Below are 12,994 nucleotides of genomic sequence, written 5' to 3'. Positions count from 1 at the left end.
TCTCCTATAACGCTTAAGTACATCCTATAAAGTAGTTTCAAAGCCATTGCTAACATTCAGTGGCAGGGGTGGGGGGATCTATGTGCTGCTTAAAATACTGCTTTAACTTTTGGAAATACCATATATAATGCCCACTTTCTATATTGTCTTTTCAGGGAGCTTAAATCATGTCATATAATAGAAATGGCTGCTTTGGAAGAACAGTATAAGAAAGAGCTGCGGACTGAGAGGGCAACAGCACAAGAGAAGCTGGGTACAACTCAGGGCCTAGCTACATGTTACACACAAACTCATGTAGTAGTGTCTCAGTGGTAGTATTTGTGTAGTAGAAACAAATGCATGTAGTAGTAGTAGTTGTTGTTGTTGTTGTGCATTATGAGGGAGTGATTGGGAGTGCAGAAGCGGTGGGGGGTATGGTATGCAACCCCCCACCTCAACCTCTCTCTCTCTCCCCTCTAAATTGCAAATCCTCCCCAAATGTTCCTTAATTACACAGTGAGGAGGAGCTGCGGGGGGAGGGGCAGAGCACACATTATTTGAAACAAAGAAGTGAAGTGGTTTAAGGATTAAGCACTCTTTCACTCCCAGTCACCTCCTTAATTTAAAATCAAACAGGTCACAGAACAGCTTTTAAACCATATTGTGTGGGGAAAGCAAACAGAAACTGAGACATATCTAGTCTGAGATAATGTATCCCTTAGGCAGGAATGATCTAAAAATTCTGTACCCTTGGTACAGGTTTATATCCTTGAGGATAAGATATAAATTGATAATGAGCAGAAGTTGATAGGTTTTTCTGGAGGCAGTGTTCCTCTGTCTGTCAAAAGTCACTGCATGTAATATTCATTCATTCATTCATTCATTCATTCAGTTTATATACCATCCTTCCTAAAGTGGGAGAGGGTGGTTTACATTAAAACCAAAAACACATAATAAAACAATTTAAAAAATAAACATTTAAACCAAATTAAAACTAAAACTAAAACTAAATACGGTATCATTAAAAGCTAGGCTTAAAAGACGAGTCTTTAAAGCTCTCCTGAAGGTCTCCAAGGAAGATAATCTTGTTATAACCATGGGGAGCACATTCCACAACCCAGGGGCAACAACTGAGCAGGCCTGGTCCCAGGTTGCCACCAGGTGAACCGGTGGCACCCCAAGACAGATCCCTCCTGATGATTTTATTGAGCGGTGGGGAAAGGCACTCTGTCAGGTAACCGGGGCCAAAGCCATTCAGGGCTTTAAAGGTTTGTACTGAGCCCGGAAACATATTGGCAGCCAGTGCAACTGTTTAAGAACAGGCATAATGTGGTCTCTCCAGGATACCCCAGAGACCAATCTGGCTGCCACATCTTGAACCAACTGAAGTTTTTGAACTACGTACAAAGGCAGCCCTACATAGAGTGCATTACAGTAGTTCAACCTGGAGGTTACCAGCTAGTGTACCACTGTTTTCAGGTCATTCTCCTCAAGGAACGGGAAGAATTGTCAAATCAATCGCAGCTATGGTCTATGGACTGCACAGCAGCAGACATTACACATAAACTTTCTAGAACTGCTCACAGTGTACAGGGCTCTAAAATAATTTCAAAGACATTTAATGGAGCAAGTGGTACAGATACAGATGGACAACACCACTGCAATAGCTTACATAAACAAGCAGGATAGAACAGTGTCATGGTCTCTGTGCCAACTCAGTCTACAGATTTGGAATTGGTGCATTGTTCAAAAATATATATGGTAGCCATCCACATAAAGGGCGAGGACAACATTTTAGCAGATACGTTAAGCAGATTGCAAATTCTGTTACTACAGTATGAATAAGTTAGTTAGTTAGTTATAAGTTTATTCGGTCATTGACCAGCAAATGAATAAGTGATTAACCCTTGCCTCCTAAAGGAACTGTTCAATCTCTGGGGGACTCCAACAGTAGATCTCTTTGCGACACAGGGAAACAGGAAATGTAGACAATACTGTTCCAGAGCAGGCCTGGAGTACTGCTACAAGGGCGATGCATTCCAGTTCCAATGGACTCAAAGTTTGTTCTATTTGTTCCCTCCTTATCCATTGCCGAACAGAGTGGTTGCCAAGCTGCTACAGGACAAGACCAAAGGCATCCTAATGCCCTGGTGGCCAAGGCAGCTGTGGTTTCTGCAGCCACTCAAACTATCTGGCTGGAACCACATACGACTCCCTCAATGGCCTGATCTAATAAGTCAGGAGAGGGGGCAACTGCTGCATCCAAGCTTAGGGACTCTGAATCTCCTGTCAATAGACAGCTGAAGCCAACTGATGTTTGGTTCAAGACCAACATTTGAGTAATACCTCACAGGTATATGATAAATAAAAAATGATAAAATATGGTACAATATAAATAAAATATGGTATAATACTATAAATAAATACATTATGAATCAGTTGGAGACAGTGAATAGAGAGAAGGTTTTCTCTCCTATAACATTAGGTCTTCCAATAAAACTGGTAACAGTTTTAGAAAAGACAAAAGGGAAATGTTTCACCAACAAATAGTTAACATGGAATTTGCAACCACAGCATCCAGCTAGGTTGGATGGTTTTAAAAAAGGGTTTATACATGGATTCATGGATTTATCGATGGCCATTAGCAATAATGGATAAATGGAACCTCCATGTTCAGAGACAGTATACCTTTGAATACCAGCTGCGAGCAACATACAATGAACATGAGCTGTTGCCTTTAATTTTTTTTTCCAGCTGGGATGCAGAAGGAATACAAATATCTGAAGAATGCATTCCGTTTGTATCAGGTGAGATTTAAAATTATCACTCCTCCAAAAAGAATTAATGAGATGAGCCTGGTGTAACTCTAAACAACCAAGAGTCCTGTGGCACCTAGGAGACTTAACATACTTTTTGTGGAAACAGATTTAATGGACAACAGCCCTTTTCATCAGTTGTATGAGGGATTATTCTCAGTTAGCGTGTGTATATATATACAGATAGAGGCACATGCATGCACGCCCACACACGCTGGGGCATAGCAAGGTTGAAGGGGACAAAAAATGAAGTTGGGACCCTGCTAGGGTGTGCAAGCCGGTTCAGTTCGAGCCAGGCTCAATGTTGGGCCGGCTCAGCTCAACAGGTCCGAGGGTTGGACCGGCCTCGGTTCTGACCGAGCCAGCTTGGAGCTCTACTGGTAAAGGGGAATAGGCTGAGGGGAATCTCTTTACCAGTAAAGGGGCAGGAGGCTTGCCTAAGGGTAGAGTGGACGAGAGGGGAGTAAGTAACTACTTACAAGTGTCACTGCTGCCGGCAGTTGCGGGAGGTGGGCGGTGGAGGCTCCCAGCCAGCCTCCCCCAGAGGAGGCAGGGCCATGGCTGGCCTGGGCCTTCCTCGACCCAGTTTGGGCCTCTGTGCACCTGTGGAGACCATTTTAGTGACCTCCACACATGCTCAGAAGCCATTTGCATGACCACACAATGTGGTCACACAAATGGCCTCTGTGAATGTGTGGATGTCACTAAAATGGCCTCCATGCCTGCACAGAGTCCTGAACTGGGCCACCGCAAGCCTGCCTGTTCTGGAGGAGGCCAGCAGGGTGGTGGGGAGCTGCTCTTGCTACTGCAGGCACCACTGGCAGCACTTGTAAGTAGTTACTTACTCCCCTCCTGCCCGCTCTACCCTTAGGCAAGGCCCCCTGCCCTTTTACGGGTAAAAGGGAGAGACTTCTGAGCCAGCTCAAACTCAGGTCTGGTTCAGCCGAGCCCAAAACTGGACCAGGCTGGATTTGCTCAAATCTGGTTCAGATTCTAGCTGAACTGGCAAAACTGGTTTTGTGCACATCCCTAGACCCTTCCTGCCTTCTTCAAAAAGGTGGGAGGGGAGAGGAAAGAGCAAGCTGTTTCTCAGCCGATGGACCCCTACTTTCACAGGGGCCCAGGGACATTTGTCATCCCCCCTTGTTCAATTGTAGTTATGCACCTACATGTGCATGCACTCACACACGCATATTTATTGTAGCATAAACCTAAATTGCAACAGTAAAATATTAACAATAAAGGTATCTATAATAATTTACAATAAAAAAATACAGTGCAATAGATTTGGAATCTTAAAGAACCCACAATATATTTTGGGATTTTTTTGCTGCAGCAGGTTGACACAACTATCCCTCTGGAAGCAGAAAATATATCGAAGGGCTGCTCCAGTAGGTTGACATTTTTACCATCAGCTAGCCTGAGTCCATCAATAGCTCTTTCTGTTCCTCCCTCTGGAAAGAAAGACCTGAAACCTGCCAGGTATCAGAGTGTGTGCCCCATGGTTCCACACAAACATCTCTGGTGATATTGTCGCTTTGTATGGATTTTAACTGAAAGTTGTTTTGGAGGCCAGTCTTGATTGAGGGATATCCATATCCAGCAGTCAACCCATCAGTTACTCCATGTATAGGTGATGAGCCTGCACTAATGGTACAGAACTGGAAAATATCGCTGCAAGATCTCTGTTCCTCCTTTCTAAACCCCATGTAGAAAAGGAGTGCTGAGGCCACAAATGCTCTAGCATGTGACTTTTCCTTGTTGTTGCTTCACAACCAATATTCTCATGAAGTTCTTTAAGGCTCTCCAAGGAGAATACGGGAAGAATTGTAATATTTTTGTACTTTGTCAAATTTATGTCTGCATCTCATTTTTTTGCAGGATAGTATTTCTGATGAAATGGAGGAGAAATGGCTGAGAAGGCAAGCAGAATGGAAAAAAAGTGAGAGGACTGAGCGAGAGAAGGCATTGTTACAACAAAGTGAGGTCCCTTTCTTTTAAACATTATATGTTTTGCACTTGTATATTACTTGACCCTCAGTGATCTGCATCTCCTGTGTTTTCTCCCTTAAACAGTATTCTCATTTGTCTGAAATTCCATTTGGTTTGACTGGGCATTTAATTACTGCTTTCCTCTTTGCAGCCAGAGCATTTGCTCATTATTTGCTTTTAAATGTTGTTAAGTTTGCAATTGTGATATTAAAAATAAAATAATTAATGAGCAATTTCACTGGCTGCAAAGAGCAAACTAGTATTCAAAAACAACACCTGCGTGGAACAGGAACTAACTGAGGACTATTTCAGGAAGGCCATGACCATGTGAGCAAACAGGAAGCAACCAGTGGTGGTTAGGCGCAGGCTGTGAATGTGCCTCCGGTGGGGGGGTGGAAGGCGGCTTCTTTAAGTGTAAACGGAGCTGGTGCTCTGTGCCGCCCAGCAGCCCCCACGGTGGGGAATCGCCTCCACTACTCACCTGGCCGCTGGTGGGGGCTCGCCTCCGTGGGAGCCAGGTGAGTGGCGGAGGCGATTCCCCGCCACGGGGCTGCTGGGCGGCACAGAGCACTGGCTCCGTTTACACTTAAAGAAGCTGCCTGCCGCCCCCGCAGAGGCGCGTACACGGCCCGCACCTGGTGGTGGTGCAAGACTACCTGTGCACCTGAAGCAAGGTGCTGGATGTTGCTCCCTCTCTTTCCTCCTTTTCCTTTGCTTCTAAGCAGCAGCAGTAATAGCCATCATTTTATGTTGTGTGTGTGTGCACACACACACACTCATTCACCTCGGCTACCTCTTTCTTTGTAGTTGCATTACCCACCACCTCCTTTGTGTACCACTGGGCTAATTATGAAAAGGAGGAGGAAGTGGAATTCATAATCAGCCCAGTAGTGCATGAGGGAGAAGGCAGAGGAGATCAAGAAGGATGCATGTGCCTCTGCCAAGGCAGGAGGTGCTGGAGAGGAGGAGGAGATCAGGAGGAGGGGGAGAACACAAAGGGTGGCAGAGAATTGCAGGAGGCATCATGCTGCCCAGTTGATACTCCAATAATCTGTTGCCTGCGGTGACCACATCACCTTGCCTCATGGAAGGACTGTCCTTGGCAGCCATCAGTTAAACGGACAGAAGCTGCTTTAAAAAACAAGAAGCCACAAATTAAAGGATCAATGCAGAGAGAAGCCAAACCTTTGTTAAGTGGAACTTCCTTCTGAGTAAAGCTAGAAATTTGTCTATGGGATGGGCACTGCTGGATTTCTATGATGAACATAGCAGTATAGTAAGTGTTTTGTGGAACTGCTGTTAATTCTGCTTCCAGCTGATTGTAGAAAAGTAGTGCCTCAGCAGTACCAAAGAGCTCTCGTAAGGAAGCAAGCATCAGCTCATCATATCACCAATATTATGTCAGGTGATACCACTGTGGTCATCTTTCATACTTGACAAATGATTCTCCAGATATCAAATGTATCAGCATTACTAAATTTAAAAAGTTTGAGAATTCCTGTGATTTAGCACATGCAAAAATCTCATCTTTTCCTCAGAGCAAACACTGACAAGAAGGTTTGAAATAGAGCTAGAAGAACATAAGAAGATTATTCAGAATAACAGTTTTATGTTGGATGAAGCCTACCAACATGAGAAAGAGGTAAGTGGTGTTTCAGCAAAGCAAAAACTGGTCTAAGAGGACTTCCATGTCTGTAAACGTTAATAAACAGTCTTGAAAAGATCTGAACATCATCATCAGAATCTGCACGTGCAAAGTAAGCCTGTCACTAGTTCAGTTCAGTTTTGTCATCTTGGTTGTACGCCACCACAATTCCCAAATGTTAAAAATCAAACCACCCAAATGCACAAAAAGTAAAGTATGTAGAGTTAAACATTCATCAACATGATTTACATCAATCTCACCATCCATGCTACCATCAGAGTGAACAAGAGTAAAGAATAAAGATTCTCCAAAATCATGCACCAATTTGATCTTGGGAGATGGTCATTGCTGAATAAAAAGTCCAGGAGAAAAATACATGTAATTTTAGTAACCAATTTTACTACCTTGGCTACCATGAGTTCTGTCTTTCCTGTTTCCCGGCCTCCCCACTGTTAATAAATGAACACTGAATTTTGTTAGGTTCAGTGATAGTTGGGCATTGCCTAACTTGCCCTTGTCCTCATGTCAGCCATTAAAAATAAAACTTGAATAAAATAATCTTCCACATCTTCCCGGTACAGTTTTTTAAAAATCATAGTATTTTGTTTTGTCACTACTGACTTTAATTGATTCAAGAGTCCTGGAGCTTTCCCAGAAAGCAGGATTACTGTAAAACTTTACTGCAAGTCTGGGGAATATCTGATGCTCTGACACAAAAAGTGGATTTTTTAATCCCGGACATTTATTTATTCTTATTTATTTTATTTTTTACATTTTATATCCCGCTCTTCCTCCAAGGAGCCCAGAGCGGTGTACTACATACTTATGTTTCTCCTCACAACAACCCTGTGAAGTAGGTTAGGCTGAGAGAGAAGTGACTAGTCCAGAGTCACCCAGCAAGTATCATGGCTGAATGGGGATTTGAACTCGGGTTTCCTCGGTCCTAGTCCAGCACTCTAACCACTACACAACACTGGCTCTCACACTGACATAAATTGGGCTAGGTTCCAATATGCAGGGAAAAACCTGAATCATGTACGGAATGCCCTCTGATATTTTGCAGGGACTTTGGAATAAATCTGACCAATATGTGAACGCACATCCTCCATTCTGGTGGAGATGTGAGCTAAAAGCCCCCTCTGAAAATGCTCCTGTATAAGAAAGATAACAATTATAATGATCAGTTGCCTATTTTACTGACAGCCTATTATTCAGACACAGAAGACCGAATCACACTTTACATTAAATGCATAGTTTGCCTTCCTTTTTATTTTTAATTCTGTAAATAGTAGTTGTGGGAGGGTCCGATCAGGATTGGAACTTGGGGGTGGGGTTAACCCCCGCCTCAGGTCTGTGCTGTGTTCCTGATTTTAAAAATTGCTCTCCCAAAGCTACTATTTGCAATGGCAGGGAAGTTGCCATTGCTGCCTAATAGCAGACAACGAGGTGAATAGCAGCATTGGGGAGGGATTTGGAGGTGAAAACATGGCATGGGGGAAAGACTTAATCCCCTTCTCCCCATGCTGTGGTCCCATTCTTGATGTCCACCCCCACCCCACCACAGGTGCTATTTACAAAAGAAAACCAAAAGGCAAGGGCAAAGTGTGATTTGACGCAACATGTATCTTGGCCCTTAGAGACATGGTGGTGACTATAGGCTATAACTTTCACTAACTTGAGCAGCTCTCCTCTGTCGGTGCTCTTTTCTTTCTTGAATTAATGATACAAGTGACATTTAAGCCAGAGGTTAGATGCACATGGTGCACCTGAAAGAGCATGTGAAGTACTGATTGGCACATATATTAGTGAGGAGTGGGGAGGGCCTCAGAAGACCTTTTCCTCCACATCACATACCAGGGGAAATATTTTAAGTCTTTGTGTGTGGACACAAATGGTATGAGTTTGCTTTCTTTTTGATCTACTATCCAAACAACAAATTAATGTTTATCCCACAGATGATGAGGAGCTTCACATGATTGCTATGAAGCGCCTCAGTATGGTCTGCAGGAAGAGCGGGCTTAGCCCACTCTCCCCACAGACGAGCAGCCGCTCGTAGCTGGGCGGCTGGATTGACTGCCCACATGGCTGCCAGATCCATCACGGAGCCGGTGGGGATCGAGGGCCACGTGGCCCCTGGAAGTTCCAGGATGCCCCACATAAGCGTGCGGGGCATCATGGAGAGACCCCCAAGCTGAGGGTCTATTCATGTGTCACCGCGGTGACACACGAGCAACCAAATGAGGTTAACGGAGCGCTCACTCTAACCTCATTTAAGGGGAGGGGGAATTAGGCGGGCTAGCCGCCTTGGGAGCACTGGGCTCGCCTGTGAGCCCGGTGGTTCCCATGATCCCTGGAAAGCGGGCTCACTTAGTCCGCTTTCCAGGGATCATGGGAATATCCTCGATGATTAAGAATATTTGTATATCACTTTCAAAAAATAAATAAACCTCTAAGTGATTTACATTATTATTATTATTACATTTATATCCCGCTCTTCCTCCAAGGAGCCCAGAGGGGTGTACTACATACTTGAGTTTCTTTCACAACAACCCTGTGAAGTAGGTTAGGCTAAGAGAGAAGTGACTGGCCCAGAGTCACCCAGCTAGTTTTATGGCTGAATGGGGATTTGAACTCAGTTCTCCCTGGTCCTAGTCCAGCACTCTAACCACTACACCACGCTGGCTCTCTAAATTAAAAGATGGTTACTGGAAAGATGCTGTGCTGGGATGACTAGGGATAATTGCTACCTTACTACTAAATATAAGATAACCACCACTTAAAGGGTGCCTCTTTGCTCAGTTAGCAAGGCACACAATGAATACTTTTGTAGGGCAATTCTCTATTGGGCTAGCCAGGGTGTGATTTTAATTATGAAAAAGATGGTGTTTCCTAAGGCCTCATAGTGAGCTCACAAGAGAGCTTACAATTAAATATGGTTTGCCGACTTACAGTTTTTCTACATCAGTCCCTCTAACCATAACTCAAAATTTTACCTTTTCTAGGAGTTTAAAAAGCAGCATGAGGAGAACATGAAAAAAATAACCGAGCTGAATGAAAAGTTAGGGGTGAGTATTGTAGAATGTGTGAAAAGGCGCATCTGAAACATTAGTAGAATAGATGAGGAGGACACTCTATCACTGGGCTTTAGCCAAAGAAAGACAGTATACAGTGAGAACCAAACAGCTCAGCTTCGTATCTATAATAATGTCCTATAGGTTGGGAACGAGGAACCATTACACTAGGTAAATTGCCACCATAGCACTCTTACTATTTCACTACTTTCATCCAGCAATCCATTGTCATGTCGTAGACATGTGGAAAGGCAAACCTGGCATACCCACACAATCTCATTTGGAAAGAGGAACTGATATAAACTGTGAGGCTATTCCCACTGATGTGAACATGGTTCGTCCCTGGGTCCGCCTCTTAGTCAATCAAACAGACTCAGTGGGAATCATTTAGAGGCTTGATTGCTACTGCAGTTTAGCAATAGGTAATCAATAGGCTAATGCTCTCAACCGATTACAGTTTGGTTACAGGTGCATCTTACATTTATACAAACAATCTGAACGATGCTGACACCCTAGACATAGTATACGTGACAATAAAATGGTGGTCTAAGTATCTAGTACGCATGCGAATGATTCATTGTTCATCTGGTGATTACTCCTTATTTGGTTAAATCCTGTTTTCTGGCCTGGGAAGCTTAGCTGTCTTAGCAAGTTTCATAGATACGTTTCAGCTGTAGAGAGATAATGACACCAATCATGAGAGGCAGTGATGTCCCTGAGCTGTGCTGGGGTTACTTTAAGTCAAGATGAGGTTTTCTAAGTAAGATGGAGTTTCTTTGGTTTTCTAAACACATCACCACAATCAGCCAAAATCGGGCTAGGGGGGCCTAGCCCGATTTTGGATTATCATGGGAGCCACTGGGCTCGCAGCCAAGCCTAGTTGCCTCCCAGCAGTTAACCCGCCTAAGTACCCCTCCCCTTAAATTGGGTTTGCGGAGCGAGCACTCTGCAAACCCGATTTTTCTGATCGTGAGTAGCCGCGGTGTGGCTTCATGCCATGGCTACTCATGAGTAGACCCCCGGAAAGGAGGTGAAAAGCCACCTCCCAGCTCCGGGGGTCTTTCCAGTATGCCCTGCGCACTTGCGCAGGGCATACTGGAGCTTCCAGGGGCCGCATGGCCCCCGAACTCCCCAGCCCCTTGCGGCTCCATCATGGAGCCAGCAATCATGTGGGTGGCCAATCCAGCCGCCCAGGGCTCCTGCCCTGCTTGTGTGCAAGGCTTAGCTCCCCAAACCGGGTCTCACTGATCATGAGACCCGGCTCTGTGTCTTTCAACTTGCACACTAATCGAATTGTGTCAGTTCAGGGAATGTTGCTCAGAAATACACAAGTGGTGAATGATTTACACTTACAGCAGAATAAGATGATAGAATCCTGTGTTGGTAGATTGTACCACTTCAGACTCCAGGAGGAGATACCATCTGTGAATGTTTCCTCATGTAAAACACTACAACCTGCAGGTGGAGAACTCGTATATCAGAGAGGAACAGTTCTAACCCAGTATTCTCCCTGCTGTGCTAGTTTTCTATTTGCAGGACAGTTCTTTTTTTACGTAGAGGGGAGCTTAAAAAGAAAAAGTGTTCTCTGCTTACAGTCTGAAATGGTAGGTACATCCTATCCTGTTTACTCATTTTGCTGTACATATAGATCAGGGCCTAACCTTCACTTTTGGTGCCCTATGCTTGGGATAGAGCCCAAACCCAAATAGCATAGACTCTGGAAATTTTCATTGATTAGGGAAGTGGAAAACATGCAAACATAGCTAATTAGCAGAACTTTGGAAACCTCGAAGACTGTGGTTGAAGGCTGGATGTTTTTAGTAGATATTTGTTGTGACCTGCCTCTTTAAGAGGGAAACTCAGAATGTCTCAGCGTGAGACAGCCCATGTGAGTAACTATGGAAACAGCTTTGCTTTTGTAACAAAGGTCATGTGAGTGATTGAGAGTCTGTATAATATCCTCAGAGGCCTAAAAAGTCCTAGGCCCAAATAAACTAGTAACCAGAGACAGTCCTCAGTTAAATTGTATTTGTTGTTTCACCAGCTTAACTAAGTTTTCCCATGAATTGCAAACAATACATAGCTTTTACAAGCATAATGTGGTGACAGGAGCACTGCCTCCTATACTGCTCAGTGTTCTATTTGCCCAGCAACAGAGCATTTGTGAAGTTGCACACAGTGCTATTGTGCAAGCACAACTGCGTGACAGAGGGCTATTGGAATAATTGATGTATATTGCACAACTGCATTTGCACAATTCTAGCATATTGTGCAAGCGTGCTCTTGTGCAACTGCACAAGTGCTCAGTTGCTAGACAGATGGATGGAGTGTTGTGTAGGGAGAAAATTTATTTGGATACAAATCAATTTGTACCCAAATCTAGGTGATTTGGAGACAAAACAAAACACCCCTGTGGTCCATTGGCTAGATTCGGGTACAAATTGAATTGCGCCTGATTCGATTCGAATCCATTCGAGTTTCGGATCCCTCCTATTAATTCCCCCAGATTGCCAGCTTTCATTTTTAAAAAATGCTAAGCTATAGCCCTTAAAGTTATGGAGCAAAATGTGTAGTCACTATTTTTCAAGTGTTTGAATTCTTTAGTGTATAATAACTTTCACACCCCACTCCCACCTGCAAGGCAGTGGAGTACTACTCAGTTTAAGTTCCTAATGGGTAGAGGCTACCACCCAAATTGTAGAGGAATGGGGCAAAGGGCTGATTATTGGTGAATTGTTAAAGTTTTAGTGTCTTCGGGGCAGATTTGGGGCATAAAGTGGGATCTGGGGCAGAAGAGCAGGGTGGGGTGGTAGTGCCTAATGGGTGGAGGCTACCACCCAAATTTCAGGGAAATTGGGCAAAGGGCTGGTTTTTGGTGAATTGTTGAAGTTTATGTGTCCTTAAGGTTTTTCCCCATAAGGTATAATGGAGGTATATCACTTCACATTGGGGGGAAAGGGGTAGCCTAGAGCAGTGTGGGGTTGGTGGTAGTGCCCAAGGGGGGCAAGGAAGGTACCAGAATTTTTTCAAAGGATTTTGGCAGAGGGCTGATTTTTGGTGATTTGTTGAAGTTTACACATCCTTAAGGTTTTTCTCCATAGGGAATCATGTAGGTTTCAGTAGCCCCATAACTGCAATTGGGGGGGGGTGTTTGCTGGGGTGGCCCAGAGTGAGTGGCAGTGTCGTGAACAGAGGGTGCCAGCCACCCCCATGGGTTTATAACCCATAGGGTCCAGGGTTCTGTTGTTTCTGAGGTGTTCTGAGTGTGGATTCTCTGATAGCCAATGAGAGTGGATTCATGGTTTGTATTGAAAATCTCATTTGCTACCAGATAATCTACACTCAGAACTTCAACAATTCACCAAAAATCACCCCTTTGCCCAATCCCTCTGCAATTTGGCTTTTAGCCTCCACCCATTAGGCACTACCACCCCACCCCACTCTTCTGCCCCAGATCCCACTTTATGCCCCAAATCTGCCCCAAAGTCACT

The 12,994-nt window shown here is 44.2% G+C and overlaps 1 protein-coding gene across 6 annotated transcripts in view; it reads left to right on the top strand.

The window, feature by feature from the left end:
- The window catches only part of FLACC1 (flagellum associated containing coiled-coil domains 1), a 57,677-nt gene that overhangs the window by 36,585 nt on the left and 8,098 nt on the right, over positions 1-12,994 (top strand). For all 6 annotated transcript variants that reach the window (XM_053279673.1, XM_053279681.1, XM_053279701.1 and 3 more), the window contains exons 9-13: positions 156-253; positions 2,734-2,786; positions 4,677-4,776; positions 6,326-6,429; positions 9,435-9,497. In XM_053279673.1, coding sequence (XP_053135648.1) covers positions 156-253; positions 2,734-2,786; positions 4,677-4,776; positions 6,326-6,429; positions 9,435-9,497 — 418 coding nt within the window. The remainder of the gene's footprint in view (positions 1-155; positions 254-2,733; positions 2,787-4,676; positions 4,777-6,325; positions 6,430-9,434; positions 9,498-12,994) is intronic.

Source organism: Hemicordylus capensis, chromosome 1 (genome assembly GCF_027244095.1).
Source record: "Hemicordylus capensis ecotype Gifberg chromosome 1, rHemCap1.1.pri, whole genome shotgun sequence".
Classification (NCBI taxonomy): Eukaryota; Metazoa; Chordata; class Lepidosauria; order Squamata; family Cordylidae; genus Hemicordylus; species Hemicordylus capensis.
Note: the sequence above shows the minus strand (reverse complement) of the source record. Positions and strands in the feature narration are given on the sequence as shown.